This window comes from Humulus lupulus, chromosome 2 (assembly GCF_963169125.1).
Source record: "Humulus lupulus chromosome 2, drHumLupu1.1, whole genome shotgun sequence".
NCBI classification, from domain to species: Eukaryota; Viridiplantae; Streptophyta; class Magnoliopsida; order Rosales; family Cannabaceae; genus Humulus; species Humulus lupulus.
In genome coordinates this window covers 279,919,610-279,941,626 of record NC_084794.1, presented here as the reverse complement: position 1 = coordinate 279,941,626, position 22,017 = coordinate 279,919,610, and the positions used below count along the sequence as shown (strand labels likewise).

Below are 22,017 nucleotides of genomic sequence, written 5' to 3'. Positions count from 1 at the left end.
TACCTCAGGTCCGAGTATATCGCAATAATAAGAACAACCCTCAAGCACGATCCTGATTCTAAGCCCCTATCCCATCAGTAATGAGCAAAGAAAGGCTTCCAGACTAAGTCCTAGCCTTCGGGACGTCGAATTCTACTAAACTGGGTAGTAGGCTTGATCTTGAGCCCTTAGGGTTGAGTTCCCGCACTAAAAAATCCTCTTGGGGCTCAAAAACACTTAAACGCCGTGACCCCAAGCATTTGAGCCGCAACCCACCCAAGTTAGAGGCCCCAACCTCTCTCCTCACTGAACACGCGTCGCAATGCGACCTCGCATCAGAACCCTCCCCTGGCCTTTGGGTTCAAGAGGGCCGCGACCCGACCCTATGAACCTAGAATTCTCTGGTTTTTCTTCAGCCAAACTCAACCACAAACCACCTCAAATCAATCTAGAACCATAATTCAATTACCATAATAGATTCAACACACTACCAACATCAAAACCCAACTTAAACTTGATTAAAAACTCAAATTCAAAACTTGAGGCACAAAGCTCTAGAAAACCTCAAGAATAGCCAAAAACTTTAACAGAATTCAATTAAAACAAATGTTAGAACTTTACCTCAGCTGTGATTAAGTCCCCCTGGCAGTAGTTCCAATCTTCCAAGCTTCAGCCAATAATTTCCTTAGTTTTCCTCAAGTAACTCGATTAGAAAAAAAAATGAGAGAGAATGAGAGAGAGAGAGAGAGAGAGAGATTCAGTTGGGAGAGCTACTAACAGTGTTTGTTGTGTTTCCTTAAGGCTTAAGTCACTTAAGCTAATCCCGAGGCTCGGGGTACCAAAAACGTCCCCAAGGGCAAAATGGCCAAAATCCCCGATATCCCCTCCTAATCTTACTCACTCCAAATATATCCTCAATTATTCATTCCTGTTACTCGATAACCCAATACTGAGCTAGATACCCAAAATACCCCTTGACTCGCCCCGAGTAAGGTATTGGATTTCGTTGTGACTTTCCCACTAACTTGCTCCCTAGGATTGTCCCGTGTCGAGAAACCCAAATAAAACCACATAATAATGTGGTTGCTCACATATATCACATACATGCATATATATATATATATATACAATTATGCCCACAACATGCCAAATTATGAAAAATTGCCCTTCTAATAAGAAGCGGGCACACATGCATATTTAATACCCCTAAACATGCATATCTAGTCATATTATCATATAACTCACATAATCACATAATTACACACAAATATATCTCATATAAGCATATAACTTCATAAATTTCAATCTTGACCCCCTAATTAAGGCCCTAAGCCTTATTAGGTGATTTGGGATGCTACAGTCATCGAAGCTCTCAAACTCAAGGATGGTCCAGTTTCATTTTCCCCTTACCTGCACCACATAGCACATGTGAGCCAAGGCTCATCAAGAAAACTTAAATATGGTCATAAGCAGTTAATAACATGTTACCAAACCATAATAAGCATGCCTAGCAGTATAACCCTACTCATGTGTGCATACCATTCATATAAATGACTACAACTTCATAAGGGACCAAATGCCTTAATTAAATGATTAACTGAATCATATATGGGCCCAATGCCCAAAATACATGATTAACGAATCATACTGAGGCTCAGCACCTTAATACACGATTAATAAATCATACTGGGGATTAGCTCTAATGCCTTACTACCCAGGGACCGTTACACTGTGTATTTTAAATCATGCTAAACTCGCTAAACGAGTCATTTTTCCATAATCGTGTAAGTAAATGTGATTAACAGTTTAGGGTTAAAATTTTTGGTCAAAGATACAAGCGTTTCACTAAAATGTTCACTGTATACAAGGGATCCCAAAATACATTTGAAAGGTTCATTACAATAAAAGAGTTACAACCTGCCGACCTAAGCGGAAAAATAGGGTTTGACCCTAGTTATTCTTTAAACCCTCGGTCATGGTGGTCGAGCAGTCGCATATGTACACATCATCACCTAAGCTCTCTAACTCAAGGATGGTCTAGCTTTCTTTTACCTTTGCCTGCACCACATAGCACCTGTGAGCTGAGGCTTAGAAGAAAAAATTAAACATGCTCATAAGCAGTTAATAACATGTCACAAAATCATAATAAGCATGCCTAGCAGTAATAACCATATTCATGTTGTAGAGTCCAAGAACTTTACTTAGCTAGTTAGATAGTAGTAGTAGTAGTAATAGCTAGCTAGTAGCTATAGTATGTTTATGATTGTGAATTTTGGTGCAAGCCGAGACTTAGTTGAACACTCGTAGCGACATTTACAGATTTTATAAGTTTAACCTATAGTTTAAGAATATTAATTATAACATAAGGTTTGATTAATATAATTGATCATGAATATGATATTTATTATACTATAAGGTATAGATAGAACTAATAAGGTCATGACACTTGTCAAGTGCATGTTTTTTGAGAAATTAAGTATTTTTGAGGAATAGTTTAATAAGAGAAATATTTGAAAACCCCAGAATCTGCCATCAGCTTTAACATCATTTTATGACTTTGTCAAAGCTGTTTACCCAATTCAAATTAGGCTGAAAAAGTGCAATTACGTGTATAATATTTTAGCGTATGCCGATATATCGCAGCTCTAGGGGCGATACATTGCCACGTGGTGAATATAAAAAACACGTAACTTCGCACGAACACATCGAAGAGCCTCGGGAATATAAGCCCAGGCGATATAACGCCTACCATGGGCGATATATCGACTCTAGGGCAAGTTTTTCAAATGTTTTTGAAATCGAGCTCATTTAATTCCTTAACCTCTTGATAAGCCTCTAAATCTTTTGACCGAGTCTAAGCCTCTGCTGAACGAATATTCAAACATTTTTCAATTAAATACTCATTATTTTATTCAAGCTAAAAGAAGAACTTTTTATCCTTGAACTCTATAAATAGGACCTAGTATCCAGCCATTTTTTTCATTCTTCAAGCTGAGTTCAGATTCTTCAAGCTGCTAGGTTTACTTTAGAGTGTTAAACACTTTGGTTGATGTTATAAGCTTTATCATCTTAAGCTTATTAAACACATGGGAAGTAAGGTTAATAGTGTGTTTTTTCGATGTCAAGGTGTAGTTCGGTTATAGTGCATTCAAAGGTATTCCTATTCCTAGTTCATTTCTGTATGTTTCATTAGTTTCTTATAGTTTTCTCTACTCAAATCGTAACTCAATATTTTCCATTCTTGGTTAGGCATTTAAGTTCTTTGAACTTGAGGTTTCTTTTCGGTAAGCTCTTCTTCTCGGTGGTTTAGTCCATTCTTTTCATCTCTTTCTTTTAGAATAATCACATTCTTATTGATGGTTTTTTGGAGTGTTCCAAAATCCCGTCCTTGTTCTCACATCCTGGTATTGGTAAGGAAAATAAGATAGTTTCTATATGCTAATGTGTTATGTGTATGTATAATATGTTATGATGTTATGTTATGTTATGTTTTTACCTAGGGCTCATAGTTGCTTAGTTTGCAAGCCCTAGTGTTTATCATTTTCATGTTTAGAGTTATGATATACCCTACCTCAAATATTAGATAGGGGATCTAGATGGGTTATCATACACTACCATGTGATTTACCCTACCTCAAATATTAGACAAGGGACCTAGATGGGTTATCATATGCTACTATGTGATCTGAACTACCTCAAATATTAGACATGGGACATAGATGGTTTATCACATGCCATAATGGCCATTAATAGTGTAGTCTTATGTGGTATGCATTTTTATAGTCATATGTTTATAGTTTATGTTTATGTTTATGTTTATGTTTTTAGTAGATTTTTCCTTGCTGGGCATTAGGCTCATTCCTTTATTTTTATATGTGCAGGAAAATAGTTATGGCGGTGAAAAGATTCTTGACAGCTTGGGATTGTGTATTGAGGAAGAATGGATTCGGTGGACTGCGTGAACGATTCGAGGACGACATTGTTTTAAGTCTTTTTAATTATGATTTCCATGTATTTTCCGCACTTGCACTACAACAAAAAATGCTTTTAATAACACCAAAAATGTGTTATCAAAACATACCATAACACTTTTTGATGTGTTAAGACTGAATATGTTATCGTAGGTCAGGGTACTTTACATAACACTTTATCATTGTTATATAGATGTGTTATTATACTGTCAACGATAACACACTTTCTGTGTTATTTTAATAAATAGATAAGTGTTTAATTATATTATTTATAGTCGATTATATAACACATTTCAATACTTATAAATTTGTGTTATACTACACTTTAGTATAACACATTATTTGTGTTATATAATGAAGTTTGCATAACAAAATTCTTTACATAAAAAGTGTTATTGTAATAGATATTATAACACATTTTTCGTATTATTTTAATATTTAGATAAGTTTAAATTCTCATTATATATTCATTTATATAACACTAATTTATTCTATTATATTAATTTTTTTTATATATAATTAAAATTAGCTTTCTAATATATACTAGCATCATCAAATGAACTTGATTTTCAAATAACAAAAAGTAAAAACATTCAACATTGTATTAACAATCCACAAATTAGTTTAAAACATTCAACACTGTCATCAACAACAAAATGTTCTTTAAGTATTAAAGTAGTCTTAAATATTCAACATATTGAAAAGTTACTACTTTCAGCACAAAATATTGAAGAGTTTAATTTTTTACATAATTACACGCCAAAATTTGAGTAGTTGCACACTCCTACAATACTATTTGATAGGAAAAAAACATGCAATTGAAGTTGCTTCATTGTACCAGCCACAATGATCTTCACTTCACTTCCAATTCTAGCAAAACCAACACACTCCGTGTCTTCATTGCAGACTGCTACGCAACATAATACAGCAACATTCAATGTTAAATTGATAAACTAAGTCTGATTTAGTTCTTTGAAATTCAAAGTTAAGACATGAGTGAGTTATAGAGTAATAGTAGTAGTTATCATCACCAGATTCTACTTTTGCTTGCACAACTTCCAGGAGCTGCTCAATGGCAGTCTTTATTGTCATGTACCTAGGTGGTTCATATTGCTTCTTTCCTCTAAAATTAAACAAGAAATACAGAGAAAAACTCAAAACCTGCATGCATTAATTTAAAGATCCAATCCTAGGAAGCCACAAACAGAGAAAAACTCAGAACCTGCATGCATAGGAAGATCATGAAATTTCTAGGAAGTATGAAGCATAAATGTAGAAAGACAGCTCTGACGTATTGACTTGTTCAGAAAATAAAAGTGTTACTCAATTATCAACACATAAAAAGGATAGAACAACAAGATTCAATTGCTACTGCAAAAGCAGAAAACATAGAAACAAATGAACAAAACTCCAGACAAGAGAACTGCATGTACCATTAAACACCATTCTACATATAAAGAGCAGGTTAATTGCTAAGGCAATTGCTGATACGCAATTGTTGAACCAGCTGTAACATACACTCTATGTTTATGTGGTAGCGCTTAGAGCAGTCAAGTGTGGGAACTCCATAAGAAGACCCAGCAGCTGATTGTCCCATGTCTTTTATAGAGTTTAAAGTAGCATCACTAGGAGAGTTGGTGTCGAGAGTCTGAAGCTTAGAAAAGTTGGGTGTGGTAACTTTAGAAGAGGACACAACAATGATGGTTCTGTGTCTTTAAAACTTCTTGCATCATTCATCTTGTGAAACAACCTTTAAAATGAGGCAAAAAATGTAAAGATGAAAATAAAGCAAGTTAAGGGCAGGTAAAGTTCAAACTAGCATGACTACAGTAATAATTAGTATTTTACTGGCTTCTTTATGTACAACTAAAACAAGTGATAGTAGAAAGTTTTAACCAACTCAACCAATAGGGTTTATTCTAAATATAGGGCATTTCTCTATTAGTTTAGCTACAACAACAACTAAAAATTTGAAGTAAAAACATAAATAAACAATACACAACAGAACATATTATGCATTATTTGAGAAAGCAAAAGCATAGATTAAGCCTTTCAAATTATTCCCCAAACAGAACATCACCTATCTTCAGCATAATAATAGCAATAATAAGCAAGAAAGAAAAGCATAGAAGTACCAACTTTACCTTCTTAGGAGAATCACTTTGCTGCTTATCAAGAATAGCCTCAAGTTGGACTCTATAATAATCTTCTTCAAAAGACCCATTAATATTCAAATAATCAACTTAATGTTCTACCATTAATAGCTACTAGATACCACATCAAAGCATGTTTATCGATACATGGGATATTTGCAGAGACCCCAAAACTGGAAAAATTCAAGCCAGAGAGGGTGCTCTCCTGGTAATTCAAACGAGTCTTGCTGCAATGGTTAAGTGTTTTCAGTGAAAAGTTGATGAAAAATGGCCTTGTTGACATGGAAGAGGCACCTGAGATATAAAAAAAGATGTTTCCCAGTTTCTAGCTCTCTGCCTCTCCTTTGTCATATAGGAAATGGAAGTTTCATAAAAATATGTGTTGTGACAAAGCAATTCACAACACCAAGGTTTGAACACAACTGTAACATCACGCACAAGGCAAAACACAGCAAGAACACCATCAATGCACAATATCAAACAGCTGGGACACATAACAAGAAATCAATGGGAGTACACCAGAGGTTCATATTGGCTCAGCTCAAAATGAGCCTACATCCTATCCGAGCCATCTTCACTCTAAGAATAACAAGATTTCAAGTTTTACAGCTCTCCAATTTCTCTCTCGACTCAGTAAAAAATCAACACGAAAGAACACTTGCCTTATGGCAACAATAAATCCTCAATACTCTCCACAATGTTCTAAAACTCTCCAAGAAAATACTCACTCTCACTTTCTCTCTTTCTTGGACCCTTAACACTGATCTTGATCTGATCCCCAAGCAATGATAGTTGTGAGTATATATGGATGGGTTTCAGTGCCGACTAAAGGAGCTATCAAAACAGATTGAAAAGAATGGATTGAGAAAGTAAGATGTTGTTAAGATTCGATTTTTTAGAGACAAGGACAGAACCTTGCTTTGCGATGGTCAATCTTGTCTAGGACTCTACTGACTGATCTCATCATCAGTCTTGGCAAGAGACAGCATCTCATTTGGTGCTACTACGGTCAAACTAATTAAGCCAATCTTTTATGTGTGTCATAACATAATTTTAGTTTTAGTGATCAATCCTAACAAATTTTTGTTTCATGTGCTTTTTTTTTTTTTTTTACTTTAGTTTTGTTGTTGTCACAAAACTATGTGCATATAAATTCAAGTCCAGAGGTGAAAATATCGTGATAAAAAGAAAGGGAAACATTAACTAAAACATATACCACTTTCTAATTTGAGGACATGTTTGTAGTTGGGGCAGACACATGTAAAAATACTAATAGAGATTACTAAACTTCCTTACATACAAACTATAGTGAGTGAAAGTGACACTGAGGGCATCATCCAACAGACCCAAATTTTGCCACATAAACACCAGACCTTTTCTTTAGTAATACATGGGCTATTTAGGTTTACATGTCACTACAATTTTACAAGTCTAAGAGAACAACAAACAACAACAATCAAAGAATTGAACAAAAATTAGTTCTGTAGTACATATTTGCAGAGAAGTTCAATATTACATGACAAAGAAATAAATAAAAAGAAAAAATACTCAATGAATCGCCTAAAAGAACATTATGTCCAACACAACCCTACAACAAAACATGATCTTATGTGAAGTGTGAACTATGTCTAAAACAACATCTAAAAGATTACACTTTTTCCTCTCTTTTATCGGGGGAAACTTGTTAAAGCTATGAAGCATCAATAAAATTCTAAAGTTGAAAGGTGAAAGTCCGAAAAGTTCATATGCAGAAAAAATATAGGGCATATCACAAAAACATACCTCAAAAGGAGCAAGACCAGGCAGCACATCCAAATTCAACATTGAAAATCCCATTATCAATCTGAACAGAGGCTCAGCAGCAGAATAGCTAATCATAGAAATAACAGAGCATATCAATCTCATTTCATTTTCGCTTGATCGGTGGACCAATATATTTTTATATGTTATGTATGTTTCAATATTATGATTAATGCTTTTCTTTTATCAGTATACTCTTTACTAAAACTAATTATTGATGATAGTGGTTAGTCTAAGCAAAACCTAAAGATTTCAAACTTTGAGCAACTATGCCTGAACTCAGAAGAAAAAAAAACATGACCTAAATGATAGCCAATACTATTATACTATTGGACATATAACAACAACACACCTGCATGAATTAAAAAAGAAAATAATATATTAAATATATAGTAATACCAATCTAAGCACTTATACTTGTAAGCAACAATAGACCTTTTTGCAACAGAAGTGATGAATTAAAGAGGAAATGGATTTTTGGGTTGGCCAGGTCATTCTGGATATTCTTCAATTAATTTATGGGGTGGATGGTGTTGATACATATTGGTTTCAGTCACCAAGAAATATGCCGGGAGATGCAGAGTATCAATAAGCAGACGCAAAAACCTGGACAATGTTTTTGCAGCTTAGGAGAAATTAATAGAGCTAAAAGTACAAAGATATTTATCTTATTTTATTTACAAAAATAATGAAATTTGTACCTTCTCGTAGGAATATCAGGATAACCTCGACCTTGTAACAAAAATTAAAAGGTAATGGCAACATATCTAAAGCCAGTTTAAGACTCATATGATAGGCACTCTTACCGTGATAACAATGCAACGGTTTTTGCTGCAGAATTGGTCATTTGCCATTCGTTGGAACACTAGGCCAAAATCTAACAATACATGCTTAGTTGATAGAAATGCATCTAGTAATCCAAGAAACATGAATGGCCAAAGGTACCTGATTCTTTCTCCACAACAAGAATGTATTGGGCAACACTAACTACATCTACAAGATAGAGTAAAGGAAAATTCTATCTATTTGAGAAAATTTATCATAAGATACATCCAAGAATTAAGAGTTTACATTGGCAAAGAAAACATTGTCAAAAAGAGCTTCTAAGCATTAAGCTAAGTTATTATCTAAATTATGTTTCTCAAGGGTCTGGATACCTTTAACTTCTTCAACGTGAATAGGAATTGGGTGAGCCTATAAGTAAACCAAAGGCAGAGATAGAACTCAAATACAGAGGAAGGAAGAAGATACATTCCAGAGCATACATATATATATGGGTACACTCTTAACGGTTACTACCCATGGATGGTTACTTTAATGTTAATCATTGGATTAAGATCAATGATCCATATTTATAGTTGTTAATTAATATTGCTAAAAGTAAAATTTGATTTTTTTCAAATTTTTTGAAAGATTACCTGATGAAAAACGTGTATTTATTATGAAAATATAATATTGTAAGCTTTTCATTTTTCAAATGCATGTCAATTTCTAAATATAGCTATTGTTTCTCATTAGTTCGAAACACCATTAATTATAGCAAAAAATATTAATTAAATTAGAAATTAATGTAGAAAAAAAATATTTACTTGTTGGTGACTTGGTATACCAAGTCACTATGTTGCCAAATCATCATAATTGTTAGTACTCATCTATGGGTAGTAACCATTGAGAAGTCTTTCATATATATATATATGTATATATTATAAATAAAATATATTTTTATCCTCCATTCTTACAGTGATTAGCCTATTTATGCAATCAAGTATCTTTTGAGATTCTGAGAATCTAAGCCATCCCATCACCAACCTATAACAAGAATGAGAGCTAGTTAAAGATTGATGGGTAAGTACACCTAATGGATGCCTATAGTGATAACAAATTAACTGTGGAAAACATTAGATATATGTTAACAATACGGGGGTGGGCTGGGGGTTAATGTAATGAGTAAAATTATTATTCATGCGATCTTGAGTACAATACATTTTAATGTCTACAATGAAGGTAATTAACATGAAAAGATAACATCAAATAACAGACCAAGAAATTACATATCCAAATATAAAAATGATCAAGATTTTCCATTTCAAATATAATTAAAAATCAAAACATAAACTTATGCCATGACGCGAGCTCAGGTGCATACCCATTTCCAACAGACACCTGCAAAAATGATGGAACGTGAAGCATCTCAAGAGCTGAATGTAGTGTAAAAAAGCAGCTTATGCATGCAGCCTAAGAAGTGTCGCTGAAACTACTTTTGAATGACTGAAATTACCATGTCCCTTCTTTTGTTCGACTAACCATATGGAAATCTGAAATCTAAAACAAATGAGAGGCGTAGTGTGCAAACAACATTTTAACTTAAAGAACAAGGTTCAAGAATTTATATGAAAAAGGGATAACATAGATTAAACAAGAATTCGAAAATCTCTATTATTTAACCCAAAAACTTGATATGTTCGTTAATGAAATGTATGAAGCCTACCCACCGCATTTAAATTGTGTCTACTGCAGCGCATAAGGATGCATATGTCATTGATTGCCCAGTCTACAACTGACTGGTCTGTATTGCAAAAATAAGCATTGAGCATTACTTCGAGAGCCCAATGAACATCAATTGGAAATAGTAATCGACATCTTCCAAAAAGACAACTTCAGACTTTAAAAAGAATGGATTTTTCATCACATGAGATAGCAAGAATACATTTGTAATCAACATCTGAACTGAAATTCATGAAAAACTCACCTGAAAATACAGCTGGGTGCATGTAATAGATATCTCTTTTGGAACCATGTTTATTTTCTTGCTTATAAATATCAGTAGAGTGTACCACTACATCTGGGCGAACTTGGAGGCTTCTGCTCGCATGGAAGAATGACGACGAAGGCTTGCGGGGATGGAGTTTCGACGGTGTCTGGTCTTCCTGGTCCGGTGCTTGAACGATGGCGAAAATCGATGGGTATCCGTTCGGGGTTGGCAGAGAGCAAACGAAAGAGAAAGGGAGAAAGGGATTGGTTATGGAGGGAGAGAAAAAGAGATTTGGGGATTATATTTTTTTATTTACTTATTTTATAAATAAAATTTGATTATATTTGGGACCGTGTGAAATTTTTGGGGGGTGGGGAAAAATTAGGCGCCAAAATTAAGTCCCACATACACCTATACACTTATTTATCTATTATAATACTTTTTTAAAAGTGTTAAATTTTTGTGTTATGGAAATGGGTTTTTGTTGTAGTGTTGATTTTGTAACAAATTTATTTAAGATTTAAGTTATGTTTTATTTTATTTTCAAACAACGGGATCTCATACCATACTCTGAATTTTATGTATTTCAACATTTCCTTTATGGTTTTTAATAAAGTTATGTATGTTTTCTTTAGAATTGTGTCTATGTATAAGTAGTTTTAATGGTCCAAAGTCTAGAATTAGTTGGGTCATTACACATGCATGCATGCAAGTACAAAAAAAAAAATGATTATGGGATCATTCTAGGGCTTGCAGCCCTAATAAGATGACCATGGGGTCATTTTCCCTGAATAGATGACCGTGGAGTCATCCTGGGGTCCTGCGTCCTGAATATATGACCATGGAGTCTGGGGTCCCTTGCCCTAATAGATGACCGTGGAGTACACTTGGGGTCCTGTGCCCTGGATATATTACCATGGGGTCAACCTGGGGTTTTGCCCTGAATAGATGACCATGGGGTCATCCTGGGGTCCTATGCCCTAGCCATGTGACCATCAGGTCACTCTGGGCCTTTTAGCCATGGCTTTGAGTAACTACCCATGGAACTAGTCAAGCGCTTTAGTTTTCTATTGTTAGGAGTGTGTCCTAAAAGCATGTAAAGACATTTGTTTTTTCTGTGAATAAATAAATACAATGGTTTATTATTATTGTCATATTTAGATTGTTAAATTATTGTTTGAATAATTTTGTAAATATCATAAAAATTCCATATTCATTAGTGAGGGTGTGATCTTGTATTAGTACGAGAGAATTAAGATCACATGAATGAATAAAAATAGTCAACAACAACAAATTAAAGTTATGGAATTCTTTAATTGGAGTTGTAAGTACGGTTTACTGAGTATCATAATGATACAAATAATCTAGATTCGGATTATTGATGTGGAAAGACATCTCGGTAAAGGTGCTTTATATAATATGATTATATATGACATGGACCGATGTGAATTAAAGTCTTTATCCAAAAACCATTTAACAATAAAGACTTGTAATTTATATCATAACTGATGATCATTTATAGATCAACCTAAATCCTGAGTGTTCATGAACTCCTGTTCATATTTATTAAATATTTTGATTCACTTGTTAAGGTCTCTTCAAAGCATGAGGCTAATGACTTTTGTTTTGGAGATTTAATATCATGGATGGCTGGGAACATGTATCAACAATACGGAATCTAATCTTTCCTAACGGATCGTATATTAGTTCCCTTGAGGGTTAATTCTGGAACTGAATGATTTTGAGCTCAAATCTATAATTAGATTATAGATTAATTATTCACTAGTGAATTAATGGTACTTAAGGAATAAGAAGTAAATTAGAAAGGTTAAATGGTAATTCTTCCATTCTAATTTATGAACTAATAAATTAGAGGGTTGAACTATTGTAAGATGGTTATATCAATGGACGACTTAAGAAAAAGATTTCTTTAAAAGTATATCTATAACATAAAGAGTGCAGTTCTGAATTTATAGTGGAGTAATATCAGAATTAATAAATTAACTTTTATAATTAAAGAGTTTAATTATTTAGTTTCAATTTATTGGAGCTTAATGTTATAGGTCCATGGTCCCCAGAATGGCTCAAACAATCACTGTCAAACACTACTACAAAATACACTTTACAGGACACTTTTTTAGGACACACACCTAAATGCAAGTCCTTAAAAATATTTATGGAGTTTTTAGGACACTCATTGAGAGTCCTGAAAAAACACAATTTAGGACTCGCAATAAGTGTCCTAAAAGAATATGCGAGTCCTAAAAAAATCTGGCTTATAAAAATAAGTGTTTTACTTAATAATATTAAGGACTTGCTTTGGGAGTCCTTAATACTCTTTTAGGACTCGTAATGAGTGTCCTAAAAAAATATGCAAGTCCTCAAAAAATCTGGGCTAAAAAATAAGTGTTTTACTTAATAATTTTAAGGACTTGCTTTGGGAGTCCTTAAAAGTTTGAGTTTTTTTTTAAACAAACACCTCTTGGACTTTTTAGGACTCGCATTGAGAGTCCTAAAAGAATGTTTTTAGGACTCGCGTCACGAGTCCTAAAAACCGATGCGTGTCCTAAAATGTTTATTTTGTTTTTTTAATATACACCTCCTAGATTTTCTTTTATTTCTAAATTTTTAATATTATATTAACTTTTTATTTATAATAATTTATATATTAAAATTTAAATTAATTATGATATAATGAATAATTTGCTTAAATTTTATTTATTTAACATATTTATGATAAAATTAATTAAAAAGAGTTATTTTATTGATTGGTTAAATATTGTAAAATAATTTTAAAATTTCACTAATGGTGTTTTTATTTTTTAAAATCCATGTTGAAAATATTAAAAAAAAGAAGAAGCAATAATTCACATTAAATCAAATTTTATTTAATTAAATAAGAAAAGGGAGATGAAAAAACTAAATCCCTAAATTAATCTAAAAAATCCCCTTCTCTCTCCTCTTTCTTCTTCCCAGTCGATACCCCTCATTCTTTTCCTCTCTCGCATTTCAGTCGGCCAGACCAGATGAGCCATCTCTGGCCACCACCCAATGACACGCACCCCACCACGAGCTTCCTTGGCCCCCGAAACCCCCAACCCGTGAAGCTCGCCTCCCCACTCGCCGGCCTCCGTCGCGATTGGCTCCCCGAAGTTCCGTCGCCGCTGTGAGTTTGGAGGATTGTTCTGGCCTCCATCGTGGACGATGAAGGCTCCTGCTGGCGATGACGATGGGGAAGGCAACGGCGAAGGCTCCTAAGCTGGTGAAGTTCTCAGGCGTGGGTGGTGCTGCCATTCTCTTCAAGGTAAATTTGTATTAATTGACACTTATGTTAATACCATCTCCTATTAATATTAAGCTTCATATGATTTGGGCATTTGTTTATCTTTTCCTTTCTTTTTGTTTTGGTTTTGTCAGTGTATTCTTATTCTGAAAAAAAAAATTCCTAATTTTTGATGTTTTTGATGTTTTGTTAGTTGTCCAGACCACTTGTATTCAACTCTTTGGATGTGTTTATTGACAACCATCCAATCTGCAATATATACATTTGTGACAGAGCCTGATCTACAAGTATGGAATCTTCATTCCTATTTAGAACTTGGAAGTTGTTTGTATGCAGTACGTACTTTAACTTATACTTGCTCTTTCTTCTTAATTACCTTTTCATTATTCTTATGCTAATTTAAAGTTTTCTTCTTCTAAATATGGCTTGATTTGAACTGCACATTTAACTGTACAGGTAATTGGTACTGCTGTATCTTTTTTTGTTCAAGCATGGTGCATACAACTAAGAGGTCCTGTCTTTGTTGCAATGTTCAGCCCTCTATGCACTGTTATAACAGCCATTATAGCCTTTTTGTTTCTACATGAGAAGTTATATGCTGGAAGGTACTTTACAATATTACATTGATATATAGTTTCTCTCTGCTTTTTACGTAGAATATATTATAGTATATAATAATCTTTATTTTACTATATGATGAAAACTTGTCTTTTTCTTTAATTATCAGCTTGGTCGGTGTAAGGAAATATATGTATAAATATTATATATATGAATAGATTTATAATGCCTATATATTCTGTTTTGTAAGGTTTCGTATGAAGTTGTTTGGAGGCTTTGATGTATTCCAATTATTTGGCTTGGTGTATTTTGAGATTTGGGATTCGTTGGCTTGGTGGCTGTGTGATTTGGGATTTAAATTTTTGCTTGTTTATCTTAAAATTTTCTTGTAACTCTAGGATATTTTCTGGTTAGTTTCTGATTTTATCTTTTGGATGTTTTTTGTCTTGCGCTGGAAAGTAGTGTAAGGAAACCAGGGCATATGGATCTCTTAAACTAATGGTTGATGCTCTTCAAGTGTTTGAGAAATTGATGCAAAGAAACTACAGAATATGATTTAATGAAACTATGAGTGATTCTAGTTTTTGTGTGCTCAAATTACTACTGCCTTTTGTTATTATTATTGTTAGATGATTAAATATAATATATATTTATAATTATATAACTCTTTCGTGGCCTCTCTTTATTATATTGAGCTTTTTCTTAGTATATAACATGGTAGCTACTTGTGTGTATATACTGTATATATATGCTATACTATACATATGCAGGAGTGCTTAAATGGAGAGTTTCTTCAAGTTGGTCTCAAGTTTGTTCCACTAGCTGGATATCACTGGTATCTACACATCTTTTCTTTTGATCATTTTATAAGTTGTATTAATCAAATTATAGGTAGTGAAAAAAAGTTGTTACCAATTTTTTATGTTTTGGAGGCAATGCCACTGCCAAAGCCATTGCTTGAAGTCTTTTTCTTTTTTCTCATTTAATATTGCTTTTTCCCAAAACCCCAAATGTTGTTTATATTTTTTGTAATCCTTATAACGCTATTACACTGTCATTCTCCATATTCTTATCCTTCTTTACTGTTTGTTGGGATATTATTACTAACTAGAACTAAAATAGAGTAATAATGGATTCGTGTTTCTCTACCTTGTTAACTGGAAAGAATTTGTTCTTTGTCTTGGTACTGTATTTAATTGAGCCTATTGGTGAAGTTGGAATCCAGAACCTATAGAATAACACAGAAATAAAGTTTGTTGACATTAGGAAGAAGGTTCTAATTTGTTTAATGTGTTTGTTTGTATTAAATGCTATCATTGTGTTTCCCTCTCGATTTTTCAACTATAAAGAATTTATATATTCAAGTAATACTATTTTTATTAGGTGATGAGGATGAGGTCAAATAAATGGAAAATAAACTATATGTCTGACTGTTTTGTTCTCAATTGTGCTTGTTTAGTTTTGCTCAGTTTTCGCAGTGTGCTTCTGTTTTTGGTTTTAGGTATTTTAATAATTTTATTCATCACGTTTTGGTCTCTTGAAAACCATTTTTTTGATAGATTTTGAGCTTAGTTTATTTTGTTTCGAAGGGTCACATTTCTCTTTTTGTCATTTAACCTCCTTATTGGAAAAATCATAGCGTAATAATTTTTTCAGAATAAATAAATAAATTAACTAGTTCAGATGTAAAACTATTATTAGGTGGTTATGTGATAGTTGGAAACAAAAGATTTAACTTAACTGAAAGCAATAATAAAGAGAAAAGAGTAACAACAAGTCTTGAGCTTTCAAAACTCTCTCAATGATTTTCTTACTTTGAATAATGTAAAATGCTAGTCTACAGATAAGAAACTGATCTGGTTATTATCATAGGACTTAACCAAACTTACTAAAATTAGTAAACCTAGGACTAATAACTGAATAAACAACCTTGTATTTTATATAAAAGTAAAGTCTTCTTGAATTGAGTGTTGTCATCTTGGTCATTTGAAACTAACATGTATATTAGGTGTCAGATTTGGACACTGATTTTGTTTCCTTTGCTCTGTGTGCAGGTTTGATGGAGATGGGTATATATATTGACTTCATTATTCTAAAAACTTATTTAATGAGTATATATATTGACGTCTTCAACAAGAAGAATACTTTGGAGCTCCCAAATTCATGAAGGTAATAATAACAAGAATTACTTAAGAATTTGATTAATTTTCAATCATCATTTAGGCTCAAGTTGTCAGGTGATTGAATATTCATGAAATCAAAGTTTTCTTCAAAATTATTGGCTCTCCCTTGTAATAATAATGCTTATGAAAGATTAATTAAAGTGTCCAAAGTAATTCTGAGTTGTAAGATTACAAAATCTGGTTTAATTAATTGAGCTTAGATTTCAAATTAATGTTTATTAGTTTCAAACTTCATTTGATTTTAATGCAAACTTTCAGATTGGAGACCTGAAAGGGCATTTTGGATTACTCGCGGTGATCATGCAAATTCTGAGAGCAAAGCTCAAAGTATTAGATCTTTCGTATGGAAATGGAACAGGTATAATTAAGCACAACTCAACTACACATCTGGTACTGAAATATCTGTCTTCATGTGAATGTAATTTTAGAAATTAACAATTTTATTATTTTTAAGTGAGTTATGTCGGCAAGGATAGGAATGTCCTATGGAGGCTTTATGAGTGATCTTTTTCATGCCATATTAGTAATCTCTTTAAACTGTATATTAGTCAAAATTTGAAACTTGTGTGCACAAAATGTTAGTTGTTATTCATATCTTGGCTTCCTTTGTAACTGTATAACATGAATTTGTTGAGGATTATGTAATTTTTCTTGAAATGTACAACTAGTAGTATTACTGTAAAACAATCACATATAGCTTCTTAAGTGGACTCAATCCTCCTTAGCTTAGCTATACTCAAAACTCAATTAATATTTAACTCAATAAACCACATACTAAAGAAATTGACGAAGTTAGAGAAGAATGGGCAATGTCATATTTACAATTGGTTAGAGCAAAATGAATGATATTATAGCTAGCTAATTACAATACATGTTTAGAAATTTTAAATTTATTTCGTAAATTTTTTTTGCCATTTTTTTAGTATTTTCTTTTCAAAATTCTTTTGATACATATTCGACACTCAAATGGATATATATTTTTAAATCAAAAATAAAATTGTAGCTGTATTTTTTTTTTAAAAAAAATTACTTTTAAGGGCATGCAAAGCGAGTCCTAAAATATTACCCGCGAGTCCTAAAAAATCTGGTTGAGTGCCTATAATTAAGTTTTTAGGACTCGCATTGCGAGTCCTAAAAACATTCTTTTAGGACTCGCAAAACGAGTCCTAAAAACTTAATTATAAGCACTCAACCAGATTTTTTAGGACTCACACAGATTTTTTAGGACTCGCAGCGAGTCCTAAAAAACCTTAGTTTTTAAGGCTCTCAAATAGAGGACTCGCGCATTGCGAGTCCTAAAAAATTTTTTAGGACTCGCAATGCTAGTCCTAAAAAACCTTTTTTGTAGTTGTGAAAGGCAAATACAAAAATGGGCAAAAATGACTTATGTGATAAGTAAAATATTTTTCTATGTATCAAACATAATTATTGTTTAATTATGTGTAATTAATTAATTAAGAATTAATTAATTATTTGATTTAACAAAAATATAATTAATTTTGAATTAATTTATTTTTGGGATTTTTTGGTATTTAAATAATAATAAAATTGGGAAAAATCACATGCCTGCACATGCATGTGGTACACGTGTGGCACAGTGCACATGCACTGTGCTACACGCATAAGAGATAGACTTGGTCTCTTGATTCCACAATTTTATTTATTTAAATATTAAATAAATAATGAGATATTTTGATTTGATTTAAAATATTATTATTTAAACAAAAATCTGATGACTGATCAGTTATTTTGAATTTGTTTAAAATAACAAATATTTTAATATATTGGATATTATTAAATATGGGACATCAGTTTTTCACAGAACGTAAGTTTTTCAGGGATAGAAAAATATCTAGGATTCTCTCAGAGAAAAGAGAACAGTGACAAAAACAAAGGTCATTGTTCTTCACAAAACCTAGGTCCAAACTTTATCAGATCTCATGTGTTGAGAATATCTGATAAATAGTTATTGCCTATTATTTGTATAGCGAGCCCACACTTGTTCTTTGGGTGACTGAGAACATTTTGGAAGATCTTGGTGTGAGATCTCAAGGATTTAGCCATACGAAAAGATAGCAGCAAGGAAGGACCTGAGGTAATGTTTCTATTCTTGTCATTGATTCAATATATATATATATGAGTGTGAAGAAGTAGATCTAGAAATCTTATGGGATTAATCTGACAATTTGATTGTTGTTTCGCTGCGCATAATCTCTGATATGATCAATAAAAACCAACATCTTTGACCATAGGGTTGAGCGAGCATATAATTCTCTGTTGACTAGATCTAATCATATAGACCAACGCTCGATGTGCTATTGCATCTCTTGACTAATAAGTCAGTGCTTTACAACCAGCGCTCAATGTTATTGTCGTTCTTGACTAATAAGTCTGTAATGACCCAACTACTCTAGACTTTTGGACCATTAACGAAAACTATACCTACTAATCCTTAATAAAACTTACAAGTGAAAATACCATAACTTTATTAAGAAACTTGTAAAAATAAGAGTTACTTACAAAATATCAAGAAGGATATGGGATCCCATTGTCTTAAAAACAAAACACAATTTAAAATAAAAGAGTTACATAGAAAGTGCGGAAAAATTACACATAAACCCATAAATAAAAGACTACATCCTCAAAATCGAACTCTCGACTCCTTGAATCCATTCACCATCGATACACAATCTCCAAGCATCCACGAACCTTACCGCCACTAATAGCTATTTTCCTGCACATTTAAACAAAAAGGAATGAGCCTAATGCCCAGCAAGGAAAATCTAACACATACTTCATATACATAAATTTCATAATAAACATAAAGACATAACATAACACTTATTACATACACATACTATAATGGCCATTATTACTTGGGGTCCCATAGACTAAACAAGTCATATGCCCATGAGATTAGTGGGGTCCTACTAGCTAAGTAGGTCATATGCCCATAATCTATTTGGGGTCTTGTTAGTCATATGGGTCATATGCCCAAGCCTACAAACATACATATCATAACACTTATCATAACATAAGAAACATAAGAAACATAAGATAACATATAGAACATATAACATATGCATTTCTATCCTATTTTCCTTACCAAAGTTACCGGGATAAGAGGACAGCGTTGGGACTTTTGGACCACTCCTAAAACCATTATGAAAGAGTGAGTTTAATGAAGAAAAGGAAATGAAAGGAATGGAAGGAATGGAATGACTAAACCTTTGAGAAACATACTTACCAAAAACTTATGAACAAGTTCTTAGATTTCCTAACCAAAATAAGAATAAGGTTAGAAGACTGAGTAGAAGACTATGAGAAGGAAAAATAACATAAAACCAATGAACTAGAGAGTGTGGAAATACCTTGAAGATTTGTAGACCAATCTAAACCTCGAACTGAAATACTATGAAATCTTACTTCCCAAAGTGTTTGATAAGCTTATGATTCCCCAACCCAGGTGTTTACACTCTCACACTCACTTAGCACTTGCAACCTCTGAACTTAGAGTAAAAGGTGAATAATGGCTGGGTACTAGGTCCTATTTATAGAGTTTAGGAATGAAAGGATCTTAATTTTACTTGAATAAAAATAATAGCTTTTTAGGTGAAAATAATTTGAATAATCGTTCAGCAGAGGCTGAAGACTCGTTCAAAAAGGTGCTGGACTTATCAAGAGGTTGAATGGCTGAATGGAAAACAAATTCAAAATGTTTCAAAATATGCTGAAGGAGGCGATATATCGCCTGGGCCAGTATGCCCGAGGCTGTCGTGCATCGTCTCGTGTTTTCCGTATCTACGTGCTGCGATATATCGACACACGCTGATTATTTAAACACAAAATTACACATTTTTAGCTAAGTTTGAATGGAGTAAACAACCTTGACTAAGCCCTCAATGTATTCAAAGCTGCTGACTGACCTTATAGCATTCAAACTTTACCTCTTATTAAATTTAATCCTAAAAAATACTTAATCCTTAATCATCCATACATAACATGTGCTTAAAATCCTATTGGTCCTTATCTAAACCTTATAGTATAATAAATATTATCCTTAATATCAGTCATATAATCAAACCTTAGGTTAAACTTAATATTCTTAAACTATAGGTTAAACTTAGAAAATCTATAAGTACTACTATGAGTGTCCAAATAATTCCCGGTCTGAACCAAAAATCCACAGTTACAAAGATAATGCTATAAATACTATAATACTACTATCTAACTAGCTAAGTAAAGTTCTTGGACTCTACAATTCTCCCCTACTAAAAAGAATTTTGTTCTCGAAATTTACTTACCAAATAATTCCGGATACCGGCCTTACATGTCCTCCTCCAACTCCCACGTTGCCTCTCGTTCAGAACTATTACTCCATAGGACTTTGACTATAGGAAAGTTCTTGGACCGTAACTGCTTCATCCCTCTATCTAGGATGCTAATCGGTCGTTCCTCATAACTTAAGTCTTTCTGGAGCGCTATTGTATCATACTTGAGGACATGAGATGGGTCTGACACATACTTGCGTAACATCGAGATGTGGAACACGTTGTGACTATCGGCTAGTGCTGGCGGTAGGGCTAGTCTATACGCAACTGGTCCCACTTTGTCCAATATCTCAAAAGGACCTATGTATCGGGGACTAAGCTTGCCTTTCTTCCCGAACCGCTTGACACCTTTCATAGGAGATATCTTCAGGAAGACTTGATCTCTGACATGGAATTCCACATCGCGTCGCTTGGCATCCGCATAGCTTTTCTGATGGCTTTGAGCAGCAAGCATACGTTGTCTAATCAGCGCTACTGCTTCTTGAGCTTGTCTAACAGCTTCGGGCCCTAGAAGCTGCCTTTCTCCTACCTCGTCCCAGTGCAACGGTGATCGGCACCTTCTTCCATCAAGCAACTCATAAGGTGCCATCCCGATCGTTGACTGGTAGCTGTTGTTGTACGAGAACTTGATCAGCGGCAAGTACTTGTTCCATGATCCTCCGAAATCAAGTACACACGCGCGTAGCATATCCTCTAAAATCAGAATCGTACGCTCGGACTGCCCATCGGTCTGAGGATGGAAAGCTGTACTAAGACTTAACTTAGTACCCATAACTTGCTGTAAACTTCCCCAAAATCTTGACGTAAACACTGATCCTCTATCTGACACTATCGTCTTGGGGATTCCATGCAACCGTACAATCTCTTGGATGTAGATGTCTACATATTGGTCTGCCGTGTATGAAGTTCTAACAGGCAGGAAATGAGCCGATTTGGTTAGTATATCTATTACTATCCAAGCGGAATCATGCTGCTTATTCGTCTTTGGCAGACTCGTCACGAAGTGTA

The 22,017-nt window shown here is 33.5% G+C and overlaps 1 protein-coding gene and 1 long non-coding RNA gene across 4 annotated transcripts; one reads left to right on the top strand and one right to left on the bottom strand.

Annotated features, from left to right (window-relative positions):
- Nucleotides 1–7,786: 7,786 nt before the first annotated feature.
- On the bottom strand, nt 7,787–11,247 carry LOC133815557 (meiotic recombination protein SPO11-1-like). The gene is made up of 12 exons (XM_062248382.1): nt 11,224–11,247; nt 10,652–10,829; nt 10,395–10,468; nt 10,049–10,065; nt 9,642–9,711; nt 9,060–9,096; nt 8,848–8,895; nt 8,710–8,767; nt 8,604–8,636; nt 8,443–8,508; nt 7,885–7,972; nt 7,787–7,792 (listed from the first exon to the last, which is right to left on the bottom strand). Exons 1-12 carry the CDS (start codon nt 11,245–11,247, stop codon nt 7,787–7,789), a joined length of 699 nt encoding a protein of 232 aa, XP_062104366.1.
- Nucleotides 11,248–13,897: 2,650 nt separating this feature from the next.
- Nucleotides 13,898–17,365, top strand: LOC133819506 (uncharacterized). 3 transcript variants are annotated; one of them, XR_009886372.1, is made up of 6 exons: nt 13,898–13,958; nt 14,131–14,272; nt 14,394–14,542; nt 15,266–15,330; nt 16,550–16,664; nt 16,937–17,365. It is a non-coding gene; the product is annotated as an uncharacterized LOC133819506 (long non-coding RNA). The 3 variants fall into 3 exon arrangements; XR_009886373.1 differs by lacking the exon at nt 15,266–15,330; XR_009886371.1 differs by lacking the exons at nt 13,898–13,958; nt 14,131–14,272; nt 14,394–14,542 and having other exon boundaries at nt 14,683–15,330; nt 16,937–17,335.
- The last annotated feature ends 4,652 nt before the right edge of the window (nt 17,366–22,017 follow it).

Excerpts from the sequence above, each read along its gene's own strand:
- LOC133815557 (XM_062248382.1), bottom strand. The coding sequence starts at position 11,247 with ATGTTGAAATACATAAAATTCAGA. Across the intron at positions 10,469-10,651 it reads GCACCCAGCTGTATTTTCAG|ACCAGTCAGTTGTAGACTGG; the intron begins GTGAGTTTTTCA and ends TTTGCAATACAG. Across the intron at positions 8,637-8,709 it reads AACCGTTGCATTGTTATCAC|AGGTCGAGGTTATCCTGATA; the intron begins GGTAAGAGTGCC and ends ATTTTTGTTACA.